We start from the raw sequence: 22,666 nt of genomic DNA, 5'->3' as shown, positions 1-22,666 counted from the left end.
TAAGTTGCGTGTAATATGAATTTATGGAGGCAGCGTACGCAAAGAAACGACCGGGCTTATCCTTATCCTCGACATTGGCAGCTCGTGGTAGTAATGGTAAGGGTAGTAAGTTCGTAAGCCGGCGGGCGAGAAGCATTAAATTACGATGTTGATTCCGATTTGGAATCGCCGTCGTTCGGCAGTGAATGAAAAAGTGTAAGTAGCTGCGTAAATACTCAGCATGCCCAACAGTTTGTATATTGAATTAATCTGTTTGCATTTTTACAACGTAAATAAATAAACGCAAAAAATTCAATATCGCGTGGAATTTTTAAGCTGTATATTTTGCTCGAGTAAGCAACGGAGATTATATTATGAAAACAATTTAATATTTCAAATAAATTGCGCGCCACTCGCGCATACGCTTGTTTATTTCGGTTTTACTGCTAGACATCTCAAATTATCTGTTGGCACACAAGTACTCTCAAAATAATAAACATAATGCACAAACAATTATTTTTCTTGCTAGCAGAAACTACGTTTTGAGCCGCGGGAACAGCAAAAACATTGATTACTTTTTTCGGTTTTATTTTTTGTGTGAATGATTAATCACAATATATCATTAGTGTTTGGGTCATTGTTCGAGCAGGGCTCGATGTCAATATTCATGGCTGCTGTCAACTGTCAAGACATATTACATAACCTGTAAAAATTAATTAAGGTTTTTTTGTTTGTTTTACTAATTAAATGAGTAATTTAATAACCGTTGCCCAATGAATAGAGAGCACTTTATCTAAAAATTATCTTTTGTGACATTTCCGGAAGTTTTTAGTAAAAACGTATTTAATTTTTGCTATCTTGTGGGTATTTTATTAGTTGTTCTGCTATTCGGGGTGATGATGAACCCAAAAAAAATCATAAACTCTCAAAATATATCACATCTTGTTTTATAAATGTTGTAACAAACACAACTAGGTTTTCTCTATACATATATATTATGATTATTTCCGTTTTTGCAAAGAATGTAATCAAAATGGTAACATTAAATTTTTTGACATTACGCAACCAAATGCACATCCAATTCTACTCAACTGCAAAACTTTCCACATTTGCATTTGTTATGTCATTTCATTCTCAGTGAATTCTCCGAAATGCGAACTTTGCATTTCGAACTAAAACTTCAAACTTGAAATTAATAACATTGAATTGGGCACTTGATTTCGAGGCAGAGCACTGCGAAAAGTTAATTACGAGCACTAGACTCGCGCCAACTTCCGTCTTTCTACGGCCAGGACTCTATAATTTGAGAGGTTAATTAAATTCTAAATCACATTTGACGCAAAGTTCTTAATTCCGCTTCCAACACATTCAGCCGGCAGCATTTGACTTTCAGTTTCGCAACAATATGTAGTTCAACTACAAACAACAAAATCATTACATGCGGAAATTTGTTCGATTCAATTTCCAAAACTCAAACACAAATACTAACACAAACATTAATAGGATTATGCAGAGCATTATGAAGTTGATAATCCTTTCGACACAACATTCAAACAACTAAGGCCTTTACAAGGCTTTAGATAAATATCTAATATGTTGATAACACCGAAACATTATGTATTTTTTTTATTAATCCAAACTTTTCAAACATTTGGCGGTTTTTTGTCGTTATTTTACGATTTGAGTATTCAAGCTTTGTGTATTTCTTAATACATTATTTAACATAATCTTCTGAACTTCGAAGTTAACACAAAGTGATGATTAATAATGCAAGATGTAATTTTAATCAACACAAAACACATTGTACTCTCTCCAACTTCGATGCACAGAGACGCGCAACTTGCTTATCATTCACTCTCGTGCTACTAGTGCTTATCACGGCAATCCTAAATATTAAAGGACAACGCCAAGCATGCCATTGTGTCTTGCCGTCATTACCAGTTCACGCATGAATATTTTATGGGACGAGTAGCGAGCAAACGAATGAACAATGACGCGCAGCTTACAAAAGATCGACTCAATATCGAATAGATACAATGCGACGAGGATAAGCCAATATAAATCTTGTTATAAATAAATTTACTGATTAGAATTATTCAAGGTATTAAAGTTTAGTGGAAATCATGAATGTGGATTAAAGTTGGTTTAATAACTTGTCACCTGCAAACTTTTAGTATGGTTTACTCGTAGTGTGGTATATAAAAAACATTAATTTTTTGCGTACTATTTTATTGTGGCCAAAGTTTAATTACTCTGGTATTAAATAATAATTTGACCTGTAGGAATGGAGTATATCTAATCTAATTATCAATAAATTACTGTGATCAATGCCGAGCGTTAATGATTATCGCCACATATGTCAGGGTAAATTATTTACTCGTACGAACGTAAAATGTTTCCTCATATATTATTTATTGATATTTTATCAAATAGCACATTATGAATTCACATTTTTGGGTTTTAGCAGGTACTTTTTGTTGTAAATTTAGCAAAATTTGTATGTATTATCCCAAAAAATGTAATCGTTTATAATAACTAATATAATAAATATTAAAATGTCAAAAATTTCAAGCAAAGATAATTCGTTGAAGAAGCAGCAGTGTTTGGTTATGACTAAGGTTATGTCGTATTGAGGATAAAGCTGATAATATTATAAAAGTAAATACGTGTTTGTTTGTTTGTTATTTGTGACGCTATGACGCAAAAACCACTTTACCATTTTTTAAAAATTTGTATAGAGACATATTTGACTAAGCAAAAGCAAATAGGCTACATATTGTTCCAAAAATATAACTTGCAAAGTGTAAAACAAGGAAAGAAATTTGGTTTTGTAATATACGAGTAATTTGTATCCAGATAGTGCCAAAAATTAATATTTTTATTGTATTTTATTAGCATTTCTCATATCATTAAAATAAAATGTAGAATATTATTGCTAAAGTCGGCCAGTCATAAGTTCCAGAAACAAGAATGAAATTAGTTATGCCACTTTTTATTAAATTCTTCGCAGATGGAAACGCGAGCACTAGTTAAGCAACTTCAATTGCAGAAAATGTCTTACATTTCATAAAGAGTATTAATTTTATCTTACAATCAAAACTGAATTAAATTCAGCTAATATTCAATTAATTTAAGGCGACATTTATTAATGAGCGAGTACAACGTTTGCTGAGACTGCTGGTATCTGTATAGATATTCTACAATTGTATTATACCATACATCCGCCAGTTGTCTGACAAGAGCATAATAGCGATCAAAACAGACGTGCAAATACTATCGTCAACACGATCATGAGACCACCAATCAGCAATCCACTCGACAATTCCAATTAGATTTTAATTAATCAAACCGAATGGGAAATTAATTAAACGTTGCGCCATAGTGCTAAACGATTGCGACGTGCACTACCCAAACTGGGCCAAAACAACATTCCAGATAAATAGAGCATCGGGACGTCATGAGATAGAAATACAAAGCAAGAAGGAATTGAAATAATATGATACAGAAGAAAAACAATATATACAAGCAAAATGAATTAATGAAAGAGAAACAAAGAAATGTTTTATAGCAGTTTAAAACTTTTACGTTGCTAATCTAACAAATTAGAAGCTCTGTGCAAGATAATGCACAAGAACCAATTTTAACCTGCAATTTCCACTTGTACTATTTAATGAAATCTAAGTGCAGACTCTTGTAGAAGATTACTATCTCAACATCGCTTCTTTAGACTTGTTTAGGGAATTAAGTACCTAAACTTTGAGGGAAACCCTCACTATCAAAACGTAAAATTACGTTTCTATTTAATTATTTGAAATAAACAACAGTCTTTCTAGAAAGTAAAATAAAAACGTTATTGTTGTTAAACAAAAGAGCAAAACCATTGTAGATCAATGCAAATGATGTTATTTCTAATTATTTCATCAAAATACTGTTCAAACATCAATAATGATATAATTTAATATGAATAATTCAAACAATGAATGTTCAAGACGTCAAAACAACAAAACAACGTTTTCATTCTTCGGTTTTGAGTGTGGTCGTTGGTGTAGTCCCCATTCATTCCGCCGTGGACGTATTAATAATTAGTTTTGTTTACTCGCTTGCCTTGCAATCCTATCCTAATGTGAAAAGCGTGAATATGCCCGTCTTTGACTTCCTATTGATTTATTATTTATTTACACGCTCCGGCGCCGCACCGCTTTTCCACCCGGGTCGCTCGAACACGATGAGTTTGTTTGCTGCGATTATAAATACTCAAGTACCTGTGGGTACAGATACAGGATACAAGTGCAGCGCGGGTGCAAAATGTAAAGTTTATTCATCGACCCAGCCGCCGCCAGGTTGACAACAACAGCACCGGATGAAAATTATGCACTATAATCATATTTATGATGCAAACAGGCATGTGTTGCATGCGTAACATGTGGAAATGTTATATACTGTCAATAAAACAAATTTTAGTGAATACCGACCATAAAAAGCCGCAGGTTTATTGTTATATGAGAAATTATTGTAGTTTTGATGTGGATAGTGTTTATTTGCTATTGTGTTGTTTTGTGAGTTAGTCTAGGTCAGTATAACTGCAGTAAGTGTAAAAATTGCAAGACTGCGCTGCTGTTTGGTGAAGGCGCCGGGCGAGATACGTGCACGCGCTCGCCGGGTGCTGAATGATCAATATATTCACCTGTTTACATCGCCGAAAAAGCGGTCCGCCGCCGCTGTGCTGCATTGAGTGCAACACACCACTAGAATCAACTTCAAGTCTCACTCACGTTCACAAATAAATTTACCTATTTTGTTTGATTGTTTAATTTTTGGCGATTTAATTGTATACGATTGCAAGTCGCAAGTTGTCGTAAGTGCCGCCGCCCGGACGCGATGCGAGTTGCGACGCTTTGTAAACCGTTCCCGATCGTACACTGGCGTGGGGCAGCGGGAGAGCGAACGCCGGCGGCGGTCGGCGGCGCTGGTGGTGGAGGCGGCCAACCGGCGATAAAGTGCGACTCGAAATCGAGCATTTTTCGCGCATGTGCTGGCTATTAATCTAATTGCCGTCGCAAATACGGCACGCGTAGAAATATTTCATGCACAATTTATATGCATAAATAACTTATGTTTCAAATCCAGGCGTAGAATTTATGTGTGAATAAATTTTACTAATTCACTTTAAATTTCATGTTTTTAAGGCAGATATATGGCTATTATAATGATATTATTAAATGTGTTATATATGCGTTATTAGAAGTGTGTTATGTCTTAAAAGTGCTAATGGCATAGAATAATAAAGGAGTTTGTATCAATGCTAATGGAATGATAAGGATTCGACATTTATTTAAGGCCGGTGTTTATCGACCTACAAGTTGAAGTTAATGTAGATTTAATTGCGTGTTAGGCACATTTCGTTGCTGTCAATATGAATGTACCAATAATTTAATGCTTTGGCTTTAAAACTAAGGATATTGATTTGTTATACTAGCAAAAACACATTTATTTATTTATTTATTTATTTTAAAATTATATAAATTATTCAGTTTTTAGAGTATCACGTTATGCAACTCAAAAACCACTCGTTCAGATTACATGAATATCACATTTATTGATTCATACGAAATATTTAGTGCCGAATATATTAAATAATACTGTCTATCAGCTGTTTTATTTAATTGATTGTTTTTTTTTGTGTATGTAACTGATAATTCTAAATATACAATATGTATTTTCCACTACTTGAATTTATGACTAAAACCAATGAAATGTAATCTATTTGACATTTGTTATATTTTATAATGTTTATTACATCCGTGTTAAAGTAAATGTCTACAATTAGTATATTTTTAAATAAAACTTATAATATAATTTCGTTTATATCTCTTGTATGTTATGTTAATATGTTGAAGAAGTTGCCTACAACATCTGTAAGTTAATAACCTATTTATGTTTCTTAAGATGCTTCGTGCGTGTTGTGTTATGATTTGGTAAAACAATTTCATCATTCGGTTTATTTACCTAGAGATTTTATCATTATCACCCCAACACTATGTAGTGCAATACAAAAAATGTTCGTTGCAGTAGTTTAATACATTTTGAACAGTATTCTGAACATTAATGAAGCATACAATAAACAAACAATTAAGTTTAATAACAAAAGGTAATTTCCTAGGAAAACCTAGTTTAGAAAATCAAGTTCAACTTTTAATATTTATTTACAGCACAAGTCTAACATGGCTTATCTAAGAGGCTCAGCAAATCATGTTTGGTGCACTACAAGTGTGCTTGGCAAGGGTGCCACTGGTGCAGTATACCAGGGTGTGAATAAGAACAATGGAGAACCAGTGGCTGTAAAAACCTTCAACCAGGTCAGTCATATGCGCCCCCAGGAGGTACAGATGAGAGAATTTGAAGTGCTCAAGAAAGTGAACCACAAAAATATTGTGAAACTTTTGGCAATTGAAGAAGAGCAAGAAAGCAGAGGAAAAGTAATTGTCATGGAACTCTGTACTGGTGGAAGCCTTTATAATATCTTGGATGATCCAGAAAACACATATGGGCTTGATGAGAAAGAATTCTTGTTAGTGTTGGATCACTTGTCAGCTGGCATGAAACATTTGAGGGACAATAGTTTGGTGCACAGGGATTTAAAACCAGGGAATATCATGAAGTTTATCTGTGATGATGGAAGCACTATCTACAAACTGACAGATTTTGGAGCTGCCAGAGAACTGCAAGAGGGCCAACAGTTTAATTCACTCTATGGGACTGAAGAGTACTTACATCCTGATATGTATGAGAGGGCTGTGTTGAAGAAACCACCAGGCAGGGCTTTTGGAGCTACCGTAGATTTGTGGAGTATTGGTGTTACACTTTATCATGTTGCAACAGGTAATTGGAATTTTTAAATTTTACACATTAAATTTATTATTTCTACCCTTTTGCTTATTTAGGTAACCTTCCCTTTCGTCCGTACGGCGGCCGCCGTAACCGCGAAACAATGTATTATATTACAACCCGAAAGGAGAGTGGTGTAATTTCTGGAATACAAACGGAAGAAAAAGGTGCAATAACCTGGGGACGAGTGCTTCCAACGAACTGCCAATTGAGTGCAGGACTGAAAGAACTCGTTACTCCTCTACTCGCCGGTCTTTTGGAAGCAGATCAAAATAGAATTTGGTCTTTTGAGAAATTCTTTGATTCTGTCATGAACATTCTCAGCCGAAGGATTATCAACGTCTTTCATGTTAACCGCGCTGTTGGTATCAACATCTACATCGATCCGGATGAAACATATGAGAATCTACAGAATCACATTGCGAAGCAAACCGAGATCCAACCGAATAATCAAATTTTATTATATAAAGACACACTGTTTGTTGATATTGTCGGAGAAAACACTCGAGCTGATGGTTATGTCCGCACAAACAATCAGGAAACACTAATATTATTCAGCAAAGAAAATAATAATGTTTCCGCCATGGTTAATATGGATATTCAAAAGTTTCCCGAGTTTGCCAATTTGGTGTCAGTTGAAAACGACGCTGGAGTTGCCAGAACTGCATGTAGCATTGGACACATGTGCAAACGCCGTGTCGAAAGCATTTCTCTATCTACCAACTTAATGAAGCATTCTGTTGATTGTTTCACTAAATATATAAAGAATGATCTCAAAACTTTGCACAATAAGTGCGCGCATTTGAAGGAAATCACTTCCAGTCATCAAAGTACTACCAACGCGTACGCTTTGACTCAGGAGATGGTGAATGCCCTGAGTCAAACGCGTCGTGATAGCAGGTTTACTGAATTATCGTCGGAACTAGCGGAATTGAGTGCAAATTTCCTCAGTGGGATAGAGACTCGTGTGCAAAAGATTTACGATCGTAATGTTAAAGAAAACACGTTGCAACTGGAATGGGAAGCGGCTGTGAAGGCAGTGCGTTGTCCTTGGGAAACTAAAGCTCCTGCAAGGGCGAGAACTTTAGTCGATCGTAGCCGGGATTCATGGCAACATTTGGTGCGTGATAGAGCGACTAGATCTTTAAGTTACAATGACGAACAGTTTCATGTTTTGGAACGGATTAAAATTGGCGAGACGAATGTGAGGATGGAAAAACTGTTGGCGAACGAGTGTATTCCGCAGTATAATCAACTTGCGGAGTTCTTGGGCGATTGGTACAAGAGCGCCCAGACGATATTTTTACAGACGACCATTCTGCAAAATGATGTGCAGGAATATGCGAATAAAATTGAGCAGTTTGCTATAGATCTGAGAATGTATAACGATCAATGCTCAGAGGGGATTAAGAAGATTTTGAGCGCGAATAAGAAGGTTGGCAAGAAGAGAAGCAGTAAGCAAAAGCACAACAGTTTGAAAGATGCTATTATAAGGGCGGAATCTGACAAAGAAGCATTGCAAGCGCTTTTGGAAGAGTGTAAAGCACGAGGTGAACAACTAGCGAGTATTATTCATTCTTTACCTAAGGTTAACAGCGATATGTGATATTATTTCATTTCAATTTAATATGAGGCATGATTATCAAATCAAGAGCTATGCATACCTATTGTTGTGTATAATCCCTTGACCTTAATATTTTATTCAATTATCAAGAATTATTATGTATAACGTGATGTTCTTGATTATCATAAAAGCAATTCTTATATTCTTACGTTTATACAAATATATCATAAATGTTGAGTGTTTTTATTTTGCTTTTCCCTTCTTTTGAAATATTAGCAATTAAAGAAACGCTCTTTATCGACATTTGCTGCGATAAGAAACGTGAGTCATTGTTAGTATTTGCGACAAAATGAATAATAACTTATTTTTAAGTTGAATCTGTTTATTTCCAAACTGGTATTCCGTTTATATAAAAAATCAGTAAGCTATAAAGCATTGTCGCTGCAGCACGTTATAGTCAGGCCTAATCACGTATACGCAAAGGTTCGCGTTTATTTCATAGACAAAATAGTACAGTAGAGTCCGTTTATAATGACATCGAAGGGAACTGACAAACACGTCATAATAAGCGGACGTCATACAAAGCGTTCTGTAAAATGATATGTTATTATGGAAACTGGGCTTGTTACCGCCAAGAAAATGTAATTCGCTTTGAATTTAGTGCAAATCGTGCAAGTAGCTGCATACTGACGACATCTAGGAACGTATTATGGTGTTATATTACCGCAATTGAGAAAAGTAACCAGATATCCGATTTTTAACGAAGGTTATAACATGTAACCGAAGTTACACGACAACTGGCACCTGTCAAAAAGCTCCCACAGAAAAACACTCATCAACTGAAATCAGCAATCAATCGCAAAAAGAAAATATACGGAATGCATTTTCTTACTTAAATTCCCATTAGTCATATCATATGCGCTAATCGATTGTCTACTAGATATAAACAAAGCATTTTCACCATAGAACAGCTAGAACAAACGAATAACAATGGCTGGAATAAAGTGTGAGTAATAAACCATCAAACCAAACAAACCACCTTTGACAACATACCCAAAAATACACATAACACATTATAACTCGAGATAATTGTTCGATAAAATTAATTGCGTGTGTTCTTTATTTTATGCTTTCTCCTACGACACAAACGATTTGCCGACGTTTATTGCGATGGTCTTGTTGAAACAAAATAGCGTAAGTTACTTTAAGATTTAGATTATCAGATAAGATTTTTAATCACTTTGTTGTTAATTACAGGCTGGTACTGCTGGCATTTGCTGGGTCTATTGGCATGACATTTGTAATTCTGGCCTGTGCCTTACCTGATTATGGGTAAGTGTTTATACTAATCTTTATTGCACTCTAGTAAAAACATTTTTTCTCAGAAGTAAGAAACTTATATTACAGAGATCAAATCATAACAGTTCTAGATATGTCATGAAAATTCGACATTTTTTAATGATTATCAGTTTTATTACAAATGTTTATTTTAATCATTTTCATTCAATTTACCCATTTGCTGATTTATTGACTAATATTAATAATGTGTTTTTTGAGCTTCTTTTATTTTAAATTTTATGATTTACAGATTATGGTGGCCATTTTTCGTCGTATTATTTTACATTCTAGCACCAATTCCAACTTTAATTGCCAGGAGATACACAGAGGGACAGGGTTCCAGCAACTCATGCCTAGAAACGGGGATATTCATAACAATGGGAATCGTCGTTAGCTCCTTTGCATTGCCCATTGTTTTAGCACGAGCGCCCGATCCAGAGGGCACCATTAAATGGGGCGCGTGCTACCTTACCCTCGCTGGCAACCTTGTAGTTTACTCCACGCTGTACGGTTTCTTCGTCACATTCGACCATGAAGACGATTACAACATGTGGTAACTCAGCGAGCGGTACAACGACAAGAAGGCACTGGCTAGCAGGAATCCAATAGTGTCAATGTTTATTACTGAATGTGACGAGATCTGCACCAAACTATTAGGCAATTCATGTGGCCACTGACTTTCTTCGGGCGACGTCATTATATCAAAATATATATATGGCTTATTTTTTACGAACGAGACGAGAACGATAATAATGCCGAATATCTAAGCTTACTTTAATTTATACATATATGAAAAGAATATTGATAAAATGTGTATCTGTGTATGATTAGTATTTCTTTTGATAAGACTAATATATTATTCCACCTGGAAACGATAACTTGGATGTTTCGTTTTAATGCCTAATAAATACATTCAAATTCCCAAAAAATGACTGCTATTTTTATGTTTGATTTTCGCTCGATTTCAATTTTGGATGCAGTATAACCTTTGCATTACGACGATTATTTTTGTAATATTATAGAGAAATGTGTTACAATGAGGGACCAAAAAATAAGCAAATATTGGAATTTTACTTTTCATCTCAAAAGATTCAGCCTGAATCTTTTGTAAGAATAAGTCTAAATATGAATTTACGTTTAATTTTAAGGGTTGTACAAGTTGTGCACCCTATTGATATAAATTATCATAAAAATCGAGCTTAAATTATATACATTCGATAAAAAAATTTGTTGGAATATTGGGAACACAAACGATTTCAAATGTTACCGTCGAGGTCATCTTGGCAAATAAACGATATGGAAGGTCAAAGTTACATAAAATTCGAATATTTTTGTTGTCACGCAGAGAAGCTACGACGCTATGAAAAGAAAAAATAAGCCAACAAACTTGTACAAATTTCGGTTTTATGGAAGCTTTGTCGTCAGAACATGCCACGTTAGAAAAAGACTGTTCACACAAGGATAATTTAAACTATCTTTAATGTTTTTTTCTGGATTAAAGTCAGGATTTTCGTTTTATCGAAAGACATTAGAAGAATAGGCTATTTTTTGAATTTTTCCGTAAGTGTACGAAACCTCTGTCTTATTGTTTGACAACATATTATTACTTTTAAATAGTTGTAAGAATATATTAGATTTAATACATATTGAAGTATACGACCTATATATCATTTCGAGTTATTTGATAACATATACGCATTGTTGAAATTGTATGCTAAACTATATAGTTGTGAAACAATGCATTGCATAACCGCGTGAACATTGTCGTTTTCGTGCAAAATCATTTTAGTTCATGTCTAAACTCTTAAATCCTTCCTCATAAATCTAATGCGTACTAAATTACAAATTATTACTTGTTACTAAGGTGTGTTAATTATGATTATTAAACAAACTTATCACAAATGGAATTTTCGTGTTGAGGTACGTTCAATTATGCCCAAATTGTAAACACCGCAATTGACGCAATTAGCGTGACATTATAATTAGTTGCTGTAAAATTTTACTAATGTTGTTTGCTTTTGAAAAAAATATTTTGCAATGCATTACTATAAATAAGCATTTCCTTGTGATTCCGTTATCACACGCAAAATTAACATGGCTCGAATCATCTTTCTCTTGTGTGCCATAGCGGCTCTCGCTTACAGCGTGTCAGCCAAGCCAGGTAGGTAATTGGCATATCAGCCATTTTGTTAAATATTTAAATAGGTACTGTAATAATATATTCCTAATGCATGTTCGTGTATTCAGACAAAGTTGTGTGTTACTATGGAAGTTGGGCTGTTTACCGCCAAGGATATGGGAAGTTTCCTGTTGAGAGCATTGACCCGTTCAAATGCACCCACGCTATCTACACTTTCGTAGGAATCGGTTCAGATGGATCCATTAGGATTCTTGACTCATGGAATGAAATTGATCTTGGCGCGATTAGGCGCTTCAACGCATTGAAGAACAAGAATTCTAATCTAAAGACATTGATTGCAATTGGTGGTTGGAATGAGGGATCGCAAGTATTCAGCCAGGTGGCGGCAAACTCTGGTCTACGTCAGAAGTTCGCGCAGAACGCGCTGGCATTTATTCAGAAGCATGGTTTTGATGGATTTGACCTGGATTGGGAGTACCCAGCGCAAAGAGGAGGCGCTTCTTACGATAAAGTAACTTTTCGTTAATATTAAATGAATAACTTTTCTCAAATGTTTTTCTTAAATTCTTAGCAAAACGTTGTTTTGATGGTTGAGGCCTTGAGGAAGACCTTCGACGCAACGGGAAATAAATACTTGGTCACTGCTGCAGTGGCTGCCACTGCGTCGGCGGCTGATATATCATACAACATTCCTGCGTTTGCAGCTAATTTAGATTTTATTAATCTGATGGCATATGATTTGCACGGTCCTTTTGATGGACGCACAGGACAGAATGCACCTTTGTATTCTAGTGATTCACTTAATGTCGTACGTAGTACACTGTACAATTGTCCCTTTATAAATTAATTACGGCTATTTTATTTTTTTAAGGATGCTTCAGTCAAAGCATGGTTATCTCGTGGTGCACCAGCCAACAAAATCGTGCTTGGTGTTCCCGTTTATGGACGAAGTTTTACAGTCAGTAACACCGCAAGTCTTGGCTCTAACAATGGTTTGAATATTCCTGCAAATGCCGGTACTCCCGGACCATTCACTGCGGAAGCTGGCATGTTAGGTTATAATGAGGTAATATTTAACTGCATTTACAACTAGAAATTTGTTTAACAACGTGTGTCTGCAGATTTGTCTTTTAAAACAACAAGGAGGATGGACAGAGATCTGGGACAATAATCAAAAGGTACCCGCAATGTACAAAGGGAATCAATGGGTAGGTTTCGACAATGAACGTTCCATCCGCATGAAGGCCGAGTATGCTATTGCTATGAACCTTGGAGGGGCAATGATTTGGTCAATTGAGACCGAAGACATTCACGGTTTCTGTGGCAGGAGTTATCCGATACTCTCCACCATCAACGAGGCATTTTTCGGGTCTTCCAACGCCAACCCCGGAAGTGGAAGCTCCGGCAGTGTGACTACCTCAAAACCAGTTACCACTTCCACACCAAAGGCTACTACAACGACTACAACCACCACTAAAGCGCCAATCATTGGCAACGATCGTACTGACTGCTCAACTGCGGGTTACATTCGCGATGCCGACGATTGTAACGTCTATCATTATTGCCAAAACTACGAAATAATCCACTCGTTAAAATGCCCTTCTGGATTAGTATTTAACGATCACTTGTGGGCATGCGATTGGCCATACAATGTCCCGGAATGCTAAAAGAAGATGAAATATCTTATAATAAAAATAATAAATAACTTGTAATGCCTGAAATGCATAATTTTTATTATATTATCCTAATATTTCCAAAATTTCTTTCCTTCATTTTTTGTTAGGTAACTATTATGTAACAAAATACGCATTTTCTTTAATTTATTCTCAAAATAAGTTCAAATATTGATAAATATTTGGAACTGCATATAATTTGTGTGTATTTCTATTGATAAGAATAACATATTCAGCAGTGGCATAACAACACGGATGTTTTTAGTATATAAATATTCAATTAAGATATAATTAGCGCTGATTTGCATTATTTTGTTTTTAAAAACTTATTGCTAACGCAAGATAAATGTGTGGAAAAATGAATATATTATAAAAGTTTTTAGTTGTCAAAAAATAAGGTGAATTATGATAAAAATTTTCCTAATAAGAATTATTTCTAAAAAAAATATTTAAAATTTAAAATGCAAATGTAAAAAGGGATCTAAGTAGGGATCTAAGTATTTTAAGTAGGCAAACTTTTAGTATAAAAATACAAGTTGCTGTATGCATGCCACCAGTTAAAAAAATCAATCATGGCTCGCTTTGTTCTACTTCTGGCTGCCTTAATGGCAATTGCCTGCTCCACATCAGCCCAACCAAGTAATAAAAATATTCTCATTTGTTAAATTAAATTACTTAATTTTTTGAATTTATGATAGGCAGGGTTGTGTGTTATTATGGAAGTTGGGCGGTCTACCGCCCTGGAGATGGAAAATTCCCTGTTGAGAGCATAGATCCTCATAAATGCACCCACGCCGTTTACGGTTTTGTTGGCATCAATGCCGACGGAACCATTAGGATCTTGGACTCCTGGAACGAAATTGATCTCGGAGCATTGAGGCGCTTCAACGAATTGAAGAACCAGAACCCAAATCTGAAAACACTCATCGCCATTGGTGGCTGGAACGAAGGATCAACTGTATTCAGTCAAGTCGCCGCCAGCGCCGATTTGCGCCAAAGGTTCGCACAAGACGCTCTTCGTTTCATCAGGGAGCACGGATTCGATGGATTTGATCTTGATTGGGAGTACCCTGGACAAAGAGGAGGAGTACCTGAAGATAAGGTACCCTTGTACATGTCAAAGTATTTATAGTTTTATTAAAATAAGTTAATATCTTAGCAAAATGTCAATTTGATGCTCCAAGCTATAAGGAATACTTTCGATGCAACTGGCCAGAAGTACTTACTCACTGCTGCTGTGGGTGCAGCTGAACGCTCAGCATCTCAGTCTTATGACATTCCTGCGTTTGCCGCAAACCTTGATTTCATCAATTTGATGGCCTATGACTTCCATGGTGCTTTTGATGGTGTAACTGGGCAGAATGCTCCTTTGTATAATAACGACGACATGAATGTTGTAAGTATTAATCTATAATATCACACAAACTGTGCTTTCTTGTAAGATAATTTTTTAAATTTTTTTTTTAATCATTGCTAGAATGCTGCCGTCCAATATTGGCTCACTCAAGGTGCACCTGCTGACAAACTGGTTCTTGGTATTGGTGTTTATGGCCGCAGTTTTACTGTCAGCGACCCAGGAAGCATCGGTCAAAACAATGGTATTGGTCATCAAGCCAGCGCAGGAAATCCAGGACCTTTCACTAGGGAAGCTGGTATCTTAGGCTATAATGAGGTACCCAATCTTAAACTAAACATATAGGGAAACATGACATTTAATGTTTTGCTTTGTCAGATCTGCCAATTGATTCAACAAGGCTGGACCCAAACTTGGAACGAGGAACAACAGGTTCCAGCTATACACCAAGGTAACCAATGGGTTGGTTACGACAACGAGCGTTCTATCAAATTGAAGGCCGAGTATGCCGCTTCTAAGAATCTTGGCGGTGCAATGATCTGGTCTATTGATACTGAAGATGTCTTAGGCACATGCGGAAGAACCTATCCAATCCTTTCCACCATCAACGAAGTCTTTTTCGGATCTTCCAATGCCCACTATTAAACGCCCACCGAACTCAGACCTCAGCACCTCAGTAGGTAGAATTACTAGGAAAGTAATATTGCTGTACTCGTATTAATGTTAAATATAAAATAAAGTTGCTTATAAAGTAAAGTGCTTGACTCAGATTAAAATTTATTTTGAAAATTCTATTCCTAAGAAGACTTTCTTACATCAAGCTGTCACAAAACTTTTAACACTAAATTTATTAGGGAGTATCACAAGAACTTCAATTGTCATAACTTTTTCGTGACAATATTCCAGAACAATAAATGTTGTTTGAAATTGACCATGCAACTTCATTCTCACAACTTCAAATTTTAAACAAACTGCAAATATTGATTTTGTAGAAAAGTAGTGTGCTAGAATTGAAACTAGATCCTGGCAATTCCCTCATACTTTAGTAAGAATCATTGCTGATATTACGAATCATGTGATAAAACGATTCAACTCGTTAAAGTACTTTCAGTTTGTGTAGGTGTTTCCTGGAAACTATGCTGACGATACAAGTTTATTCCTGCATATAATCATGTAGGCAGTTTTATATCAGTACAAGTTGTTGATGTGTGTACATATTATTTTTCGTAGAATTCGCTGTAATCGAAAGGATTTTTTACTAATTATAAAAGTCAAGTATTTTGCAGATTAAAAACTCCATTTTTAATCTCATCGTTTGTTAGCCAAACAGTGTTATGCTTTGTTGTTGAGTGATTTACCTACTTTAAATATTACTTTATGGCAACACATTATGAAATTATAAAAATTTTATAGTATATTAAAAAATATAACAATTTGACTGAATTTCCTGTAGAATCGAAATTAAATGCAAGTTCATGAACTAAAAGACCATTTTTTTTAAATCGACAATTAAGGCACTTTTATAGGGTTTAGTGGGTTAAAAGGGCATGCGTACCGGAGGGATTCATGAACTATATAAGACCGTCTTTCATCCCTAAGAAAAATTGCATGGATTCGCAATTTTCAATTTTCTCTAGCTTAAAAAATAAATTTTGAAAAAAAAATTTTGTTAGAAAATGTTTCAAATACATCTAATATGTAATTTTTTTAATAGATATCCTTGTAAGATTTTATACTGAGCATCATTGTGAGGTAATTGTGTCTCGCTGCGAGTACACATTACACTTACAGACATCTACAAAATCATTAGAGCTATATTAAATGCAAAGTTTTATAAAGCGGGTAATTAAGAACTGCTCTACCCAATGATGTTATTAGTTTTTCATAAATATTCAAAATACTTAGTAAAATGTCAGGCGCCTCCGCCAAAATTGGCACCAATTAATAATTTTATAAAGGAAATTTAAAAAAAATTCTATAGCTTATTATCAAAGAGCACAATTTTACTGAGTGATTATTTTAAAACATTATTTTAATTTGACAAAAGATATCACCTAAATTTTTTTTAATGGAGATTCCACTCTGTTATTTGACCTAAAATTATTTTTAAGAACAAAAGTTTGGTTTTGTAAAAAATAAAAAAAATCGAAGAGCGCCCGCTTAATATGACACGATCCGCTTTTGCTTCCGCTCATTTATTACAGATGCCCAAAAGTAATGAGACGATTTTCAGTAATAAGTATTTTGTTCCTGACCTACCTACGTGAATAGAGCTTATACCGTTCTGTAAAAATACTAGAATTACAACATATTTGTCTATTACATTCGTAGTATTTAGAGTTCAGTATTGTTATATCACAACAATTCGTACACATACACTTTATCTGTTTACAGTACGATTACAAACGTGAATCATTGAGTACTTCTGTAAACGTGACTAATAACTTATTTTTAGGTTTAATCTGTTTAATGCAAAACCAATCTGGTATTACGCATAAATAATAATAATAAGTCAGTAAGTGGTAAGTCAGCGTCGCTGCAGCACGGTACCCCCAGGCCAATCCGGATATACACAATGCCAGGTAAAATATTTTTTACATTCCTTCAAGTTTCATCAAATTCAAGCTTCTTTTATACATAGATAAAGTAGTATGTTACTATGGAAGCTGGGCTTGTTACCGGCAAGGCAATGGAAAATTTCCTGTTGAGAGCATTGACCCATTCAAATGCACTCACGCTATCTATAGTTTCGTGGGGATCAATTCGGATGGATCAATTAGACATATTGATGATTGGAACGATAACGGTAGTCGTGGCATAGCGCGCTTCAACGCGTTGAAACAACAAAACCCCCGACTTAAGACACTTGTAGCCATTGGCGGTTGGAATGAAAGCTCACAAACTTTCAGTCATGTTGCTGCAAATGCCGGTCTACGTCAGCGTTTTGCACAAAATGCGCTGGCCTTTATTCAGAATTATGGATTTGACGGATTTGACCTTGACTGGGAATATCCTGCTCAACGGGGTGGATCACCACATGATAAAGTAATTAAAATTTAATTGAATTGCCATTTAATTACTTCTTAATGTTGTAGCAAAACGTGACTTTGATGGTCGAAGCTTTAAGGAGAACTTTTGACGCATCGGGAAGGAAATATTTACTTACTGCTGCTGTCCCAGCCACAGGGACATCGGCTGGAATCTCGTACGACATTCCTTCGTTTGTGGCCCATCTGGATTGGGTCAATTTGATGGCCTACGATTATCACGGGGCTTTTGATGGGCGAACTGGTCATAATGCACCTTTGTTTTCTAATGATACATTCAATGTTGTAAGTAGTACAACTAATTTTGCAAATATAAGTCTATTTTTTCTTTAAAGTTGTCATGTTGTATTTGACGTTATTAGGACGCATCTGTTAAATACTGGATCTCTAATGGTGCACCCGCTCATAAGATTGTGCTCGGTCTTGCTGTTTATGGACGGAGCTTCAACGCCCCAGGAGTAAGCCCTCATAATTATTTGAATATTCCTGCGTCTGCTGGAAGCCCAGGACCCTACTGTTCAGAAGCGGGCATGTTGGGTTACAACGAGGTAATGGTTTTAAATCAAAAGTGCAATTAAATAATAAATGGTTTTAATTACTATCTTTAAGATCTGTCAATTGAAAGCGGAGGGTGGTTGGACTGAGATATGGGACAATCAGCATAAGGTCCCAGCCATGGGCAAAGGTAACACCTTCGTGAGCTACGACAACGAACGTTCGATTCAAATGAAGGTTCAATATGCTAGGTCTATGCGACTAGGTGGTTTGATGATCTGGTCCATAGACACCGATGATGTTCATGGCATCGGTGGCAGACCTTATCCGATTCTGTCTACTATCAACGAAAATCTCTACTAATGAACTTGGTCCCTATTATTAATCTTGGCAAAACTACGCGCTTTCTTCATTAAAATTTATAATCACGCTTTTATAATTGTTTCTAGCTTAGAATTACGAAATGAATAAATATTGCAAAGCATTACTTGTACTTGTACCTATAGCAGAACAGATTGAGGTAGTTTAAGATCTTTTGTTTCTTTGTTTTGAATTGAATGCAACAATTCCTTCTTTTTTAACAAATTTTGTTTTTCTCGTTAAAAACAAATAAGCTATACTTTAATGTGCATGGTTAGTGGCCTGACTACATATATCTAGCACCAAAAAAAGCATGACTCAAGGCACCCTATTTTATGTAGAAACAAAACAAAAGGCAATTTAATAAATATTTTTACAGAAAATTTCACAAACAAACAGAACAAATGCTGAGTAGATTTCAGATATATAACTTACATATTTCGTATTTCATAACTATTATGAGTTTCATTAATTAAACAGTGCAAACTCTTTATAACGAAGTTCTGGGAATCAATCATTTTCTGGTATAGAAATGAACAAAACACTACACAAACTTGAAGTATCCTGTGGAAATTGTTAATTGTTGATTTATTTAAAATATATCTTGTTCCGTTACAAGTCCAAGTATTAATTTAACTTCCTTAAATGTAATAATTCAATATATCACAATGAAAATATGATTCCTAAGTAGCCAACAGAAGAGACATCGTTCGCGGCTAGAGAAAATAATTAACGTATCCTAACAAATCGATTAAAATTACGCTATGTATCACGGTCGCCGAACCTGCGCAGCTTAAGTTATAAATACGTGGCGCGACCAACGCTCTCCTCCATCGCTCGCTTACATTAATATTCCTCATCTCGTATAATATGTATATAATAGTAATAATCTTAAAAAAGAGAACATTTAATAAAATTTAAATAAATATATCGCACGCCAAAAAATCAAACGCACATGATTCTATGCAAGCGTTTTACGGATTAATTTCTTTGTGCATTACTCTTATATGACTTTCATATATTCATGAATTCATATATATGAATTCATATATATCATATATATGTCTTGGTATGATTTATATAAAAAAGTGCGATTCATCATACAAAGCGTGTCGCATGCGCGAACACTACCTGCCACTGGTGACACCACGCCATATTGAGATGACACTATGGTATAGCCCGGCCATGCTGTTTGCTTGAGCCTGCGGCAACACCTGCGTCGATTGGAGATTTATCGGCCCGGCCTGCACCTCGGGCACATGCGGTACATGTGGGACCTTTTTAAAACACAATGCAAAAAATATTAAATTATCCAATATGATAGTAATATTTTACGTACCGCTTCCCATTCATTAGGAAAAACGTCGCCGTCTTCGGAATCGGAGTCTTTGCCAGTTTGAAGGTCCTGCCCCAACTGGTTCTCCAAATCAGAAGCCAACTGAGCGTCAACTTCCATTGGACCATTCCTAACAAAACAACATTGGTATAAAATAAATAAATCAAAATTTAATTTGAAAATATAATCTTACCTTCCAAGATCCCCGGTTTCGGCTTCGACCATCTTCATAATATTGAAGAGCGTCTGCGTCGGCTGCAACACGTTGAGATCGACGTTCTGCGAAAAGCATAGATGCAGAACGTTGGCGTTGAGTCGGGCAACGCGTCGCGCTAATTGCTGCTTGGTCATATCGTCCGTGCAGAAGTCCTTGTACACCATTTTATAGGGCAATCGAATGTCTAGGTAGAATGCAATCACATTCACCAGTTGTGCGGTGTATGTGAGCGCAGCGCTGATGCTATACGCCGGATTTTGCTCCACCGCTAACGAGCTGGTGCCACTCGCTGGTACATTGTCACGATTTTGAGCAGCTATACAAGAATAATGCAAATCATTCAATTAAATCAAATAAAATAAGGTAATGAAAAGGAGTGACTTACCCCAAAGGTTATACGACGAATAATCACCAGAACCAGGAAGTGTGGGCGCCACAATAGAATATTGCAGCTCGCTGGAGGCGTCAGTGGCGTACACCCACTGATCGCTGATATACGTTGTCTGTGCCGCCTCAGCAATCTGCAGTAAAATATCCGATCCCCAATCCGAGTCCAAACTGGTATTCACCCTGGCCACAAAAGAAGAAATAAATACTCAGCATTTTATTTGATTATTGAACACAAATACTTACGGTCTAGGTTGAATCCGTTCAATAGGAAAAATATACTCGACCAGTTGCTGGATGCGCAGTTTGACGCGTCGCTTGAGCGTCGTCTGCTTATCGAGCACTTCTTGCTGCTTCTGCAGCACTTCTTCACGCCTCTTGAGGTTGTATGTCTCCAGCTTTTCGACATGTTTGCCGTAGCCGGGTAGTTGTTGCGTCATTTTCGCATTCTTTTTGCGTAAACCCTCCAGGCGCTCCTTATTGCTAATTTGTTCCTTGCGCTTCGCCTCCAGCGCCAACTTGACATTGTTTACACGTTCTTTGCGCACGTGGATTTGAAATTTCTATATAATTTTCAAAAAGTAAGTCAAAAAATAAAAATAAAGATTACTAATATCTCACCAAATGATCAGCCTTTTGTTTCTCTCTCATCAATGGAGTGCATTCTTCTTCCAAGAGTTTTGTTAGTCGCTTACGTTCCAACAAAGCTTGTTGTGAACTAGAAAAACTAAAATTCCAAAACAACAAAAACAAATATGAATACTTTTCAAAAAACAAACAAGATAATAACAAAACAATTAATAACTAGTATAATCCTGTGCTATTGCTGCTTTTTCATTGTTTTTAAGTGTTTCCGGCGCGCTTTTGTTCCAGAGAAGACATTGACCTATGCCAACACGTCTGGCATGTCCGCGCAGACAGTTGCACCCTTGCGACCCCTCAACTACCTGGGCAAAATTGCTTCGCTTTTGTTTGGCATGACTCATGCACCCGTGCATCAAATACAAGCATCAACATCACATCAAACACAGCGACTTGCATTTTGTGCATCAAATTGTGGCGTGTTTGCACCGTCGTAATAAATAACGTTAATCACGCAATAATACACGCTGGTTACATCGTTTCGTAATGACACGCAAATTTACACAATAAATTTCGTGCGACGCATTTAATTTTTGGCATTTGAACTATTTAACGCGACTGATAATGAGTTCTCTTAGGCGCAAAAATAAACACAACAAGAAAGCGCCTAGTAATCGCTAAATTAAACGCACATCTCGGATTGTTATCGCCGGCAAACAAAAACAAACAATTAAACCAAACTGTTGAGCTGTATTGCACGACATGACATCAACAAATGCAAATATGAGGCGAAAAACAATGCGCCTAAACTATCAATGGAGTGACGACATCGTGCAAGGTGCGTTCAGTTCGTTGGCGCACACACGAATTTCATCGCAGTTGAATTTTCGCAAGACTCGATTCAACTGACTTCCTTGTTTATTGCCAAGCGTGGGTGTGTATGTGTGCGCGCGTGAGATGGTTTATGTGTTGGTTTACGCTGTGTTTACAAGCAACCGAGAAGAAGGAATAGGTCGAGAGTAAATTCACCTGTCTATCGTTGGCGAATAAAAGTGCTCGTTGTTGACGCACTCGGGGCAATAGAAAACTTTCTTCGGCTTGCCGCACATGCCGCACCGCCGGCGCACCGGGCTGAGGCGACTGGCACTGTCTAACGACAATGCCAATTGAAACTCTTTCGTCGTCGTGCTTTCATCCGAGCTGCTGGTCGCCATAACAAGTACTGGGCCACTGGCCGCACTGGCCTGCTGTTTACTGGCCCGTTAGCTGTCAGTGCGCAGATAGCAAACAGATGGTGCGCGCACTGCTG

General features: G+C 36.3%; 7 protein-coding genes across 8 annotated transcripts in view; 5 read left to right on the top strand and 2 right to left on the bottom strand.

The window, feature by feature from the left end:
- Positions 1–4,903, bottom strand: part of LOC135799322 (uncharacterized) — a 40,649-nt gene extending 35,746 nt beyond the window's left edge. Inside the window, exon 1 of the mRNA XM_065312383.1 lies at positions 4,664–4,903. Within this exon, the coding sequence (XP_065168455.1) occupies positions 4,664–4,708 (45 nt within the window). The 5' untranslated portion in view covers positions 4,709–4,903. The remainder of the gene's footprint in view (positions 1–4,663) is intronic.
- An 852-nt stretch (positions 4,904–5,755) lies between these two features.
- IKKepsilon (I-kappaB kinase epsilon) lies at positions 5,756–8,665 on the top strand. 2 transcript variants are annotated; one of them, XM_065311931.1, is made up of 3 exons: positions 5,756–5,894; positions 6,189–6,858; positions 6,921–8,665. In XM_065311931.1, the coding sequence occupies exons 1-3, from the start codon at positions 5,793–5,795 to the stop codon at positions 8,468–8,470; spliced, it is 2,322 nt and encodes a 773-aa protein (XP_065168003.1). In that variant the 5' UTR covers positions 5,756–5,792; the 3' UTR covers positions 8,471–8,665. The 2 variants fall into 2 exon arrangements, with proteins under 2 accessions (XP_065168003.1, XP_065168004.1); XM_065311932.1 differs by lacking the exon at positions 5,756–5,894 and adding an exon at positions 5,904–6,127.
- Positions 8,666–9,218: 553 nt separating this feature from the next.
- On the top strand, positions 9,219–10,644 carry LOC135799331 (leptin receptor gene-related protein). Its single transcript, XM_065312396.1, has 3 exons — positions 9,219–9,622; positions 9,686–9,760; positions 10,017–10,644. Exons 2-3 carry the CDS (start codon positions 9,720–9,722, stop codon positions 10,321–10,323), a joined length of 348 nt encoding a protein of 115 aa, XP_065168468.1. The 5' UTR covers positions 9,219–9,622; positions 9,686–9,719; the 3' UTR covers positions 10,324–10,644.
- Positions 10,645–11,769: 1,125 nt separating this feature from the next.
- Positions 11,770–13,627, top strand: LOC135799326 (chitinase-3-like protein 1). The gene is made up of 5 exons (XM_065312388.1): positions 11,770–11,927; positions 12,014–12,417; positions 12,478–12,714; positions 12,778–12,972; positions 13,028–13,627. Exons 1-5 carry the CDS (start codon positions 11,861–11,863, stop codon positions 13,571–13,573), a joined length of 1,449 nt encoding a protein of 482 aa, XP_065168460.1. The 5' UTR covers positions 11,770–11,860; the 3' UTR covers positions 13,574–13,627.
- Positions 13,628–14,083: 456 nt separating this feature from the next.
- Positions 14,084–15,689, top strand: LOC135799444 (acidic mammalian chitinase-like). Its single transcript, XM_065312554.1, has 5 exons — positions 14,084–14,218; positions 14,278–14,681; positions 14,739–14,975; positions 15,057–15,251; positions 15,312–15,689. Exons 1-5 carry the CDS (start codon positions 14,152–14,154, stop codon positions 15,576–15,578), a joined length of 1,170 nt encoding a protein of 389 aa, XP_065168626.1. The 5' UTR covers positions 14,084–14,151; the 3' UTR covers positions 15,579–15,689.
- Positions 15,690–17,388: 1,699 nt separating this feature from the next.
- Positions 17,389–18,959, top strand: LOC135799447 (probable chitinase 2). The gene is made up of 5 exons (XM_065312560.1): positions 17,389–17,515; positions 17,575–17,978; positions 18,029–18,265; positions 18,343–18,528; positions 18,590–18,959. The coding sequence occupies exons 1-5, from the start codon at positions 17,509–17,511 to the stop codon at positions 18,836–18,838; spliced, it is 1,083 nt and encodes a 360-aa protein (XP_065168632.1). The 5' UTR covers positions 17,389–17,508; the 3' UTR covers positions 18,839–18,959.
- Positions 18,960–19,395: 436 nt separating this feature from the next.
- Positions 19,396–22,632, bottom strand: Atg14 (autophagy related protein 14). Its single transcript, XM_065312553.1, has 7 exons — positions 22,387–22,632; positions 21,397–21,502; positions 21,022–21,338; positions 20,774–20,958; positions 20,365–20,704; positions 20,175–20,301; positions 19,396–20,112 (listed from the first exon to the last, which is right to left on the bottom strand). The coding sequence occupies exons 1-7, from the start codon at positions 22,569–22,571 to the stop codon at positions 19,963–19,965; spliced, it is 1,410 nt and encodes a 469-aa protein (XP_065168625.1). The 5' UTR covers positions 22,572–22,632; the 3' UTR covers positions 19,396–19,962.
- Positions 22,633–22,666: the final 34 nt, after the last annotated feature.

Source organism: Atheta coriaria, unplaced genomic scaffold (genome assembly GCF_025399875.1).
Source record: "Atheta coriaria isolate IRGN ID8LTWV9N9 unplaced genomic scaffold, Caltech_Dcor_3.1 hic_scaffold_9_pilon, whole genome shotgun sequence".
Taxonomy (NCBI): Eukaryota; Metazoa; Arthropoda; class Insecta; order Coleoptera; family Staphylinidae; genus Dalotia; species Dalotia coriaria.
This window is presented reverse-complemented; position numbering and strand designations above follow the sequence as displayed.